The 1,202-nt window shown below is 43.3% G+C and overlaps 1 gene segment (V, D, J or C); it reads left to right on the top strand.

Annotated features, from left to right (window-relative positions):
• The first annotated feature begins 296 nt into the window (after positions 1-296).
• On the top strand, positions 297-834 carry LOC130844642 (T cell receptor alpha variable 2-like). The segment is given in 2 exon segments: positions 297-363; positions 539-834. Coding segments are annotated over 2 exon segments (360 nt in total).
• The last annotated feature ends 368 nt before the right edge of the window (positions 835-1,202 follow it).

Genomic DNA, 1,202 nt, shown 5'->3' with positions numbered 1-1,202 from the left:
ACCCCTTCTGATACCCCTTATGAAAGAAGCAAGCTTCTTAAATGATTAATTCATTCTTTAATGCACAGCTATGGTGACCTCTGAAAGGATACATTCCTTTTTAAGACTACTTTCTCAGAACAAAGCACAGTTGAAGTCATTATTTAGTACCCTCAAAACTGTAGTCACTCTTTTTCAGTTCACAGATTCTGGCTGATGATGTCATGACACAGAGGAAAATGCAAAACAGGCAGCCTTAAATCAGTTTCCTGGTAATGTCACACATGAGGCTGAGGCCTGAGACCAGCTGCGTTTTGGCCATGGCTTCGCAGAGCACTCTGGAAGCAGTGTGGTTGGGGCTCCTCCTCAGCTCTCTCTGGAAGGGTGAGTAGGCTCCTTCACCATCTGCTCTTGGAAAAGGGTATGCCTTTGTTTCAAAATTTGGACTCATTAAAAAAATGAAACAGCCAAATTCATTAACACTCACTGTACCTAAGGGGCAATCAATAAGCCAAATGGCAGTGTAAAAGTAACAACCTTCTGTTTTTATTTCTTGTAGCTGCAGAGAGCAAGGACCAAGTATTTCAGCCTTCCACTGTGGTCTCTTTGGAGGGAGCTGTGGCGGAAATCTCCTGCAATCACTCCGTGTCCAATGCTTATGACTTCTTCTGGTACCTTCATTTCCCAGGATGCGCACCAAGACTCCTTATTAAGGGCTCAAGGCCTTCTCAGCAGGGACGCTATAACATGACATATGAGCGGTTCTCTTCATCACTGCTTATTCTCCAGGTGCAGACGGCAGATGCAGCCGTTTACTACTGTGCCCTGTGGGACACAGAGGCAGGGAACCCATGAAGAGCTGAACAGAAACAAGGAGAGATCACAGCCATTGCAGGAGGTGGAAAAAAGATGAGCAACAACTGTTCCTCTTACCACCTTCAATTCAGCATTCCCTAAGCTTTTCCATTTGGGACTATCAGAAAAAGCATTTGGGTTCAGACACACCATATATTAGTAAAGGTCCATAGGAAGATATGCTTAGGGAGTGTTCCAATAATGGTTCTGTGAGTCCATGTTTTAAGTAGTTTTCTGGATAATTGAAACACTTCTGATCCATTTCTTTTGAGATCTGATTGGATTATTTTTGCTTTCTCTTGTAAAATGGCTGATGATGAACTTGTGATAGGAGGAAAAGTCATGTCCACTCTGCCATTTTCTTCTTG

The sequence above is a fragment of the Hippopotamus amphibius genome, chromosome 2 (genome assembly GCF_030028045.1).
Source record: "Hippopotamus amphibius kiboko isolate mHipAmp2 chromosome 2, mHipAmp2.hap2, whole genome shotgun sequence".
NCBI classification, from domain to species: Eukaryota; Metazoa; Chordata; class Mammalia; order Artiodactyla; family Hippopotamidae; genus Hippopotamus; species Hippopotamus amphibius.
The sequence above is the reverse complement of the archived record's forward strand: the minus strand, read 5'-3'. Positions and strand labels throughout refer to the sequence as shown.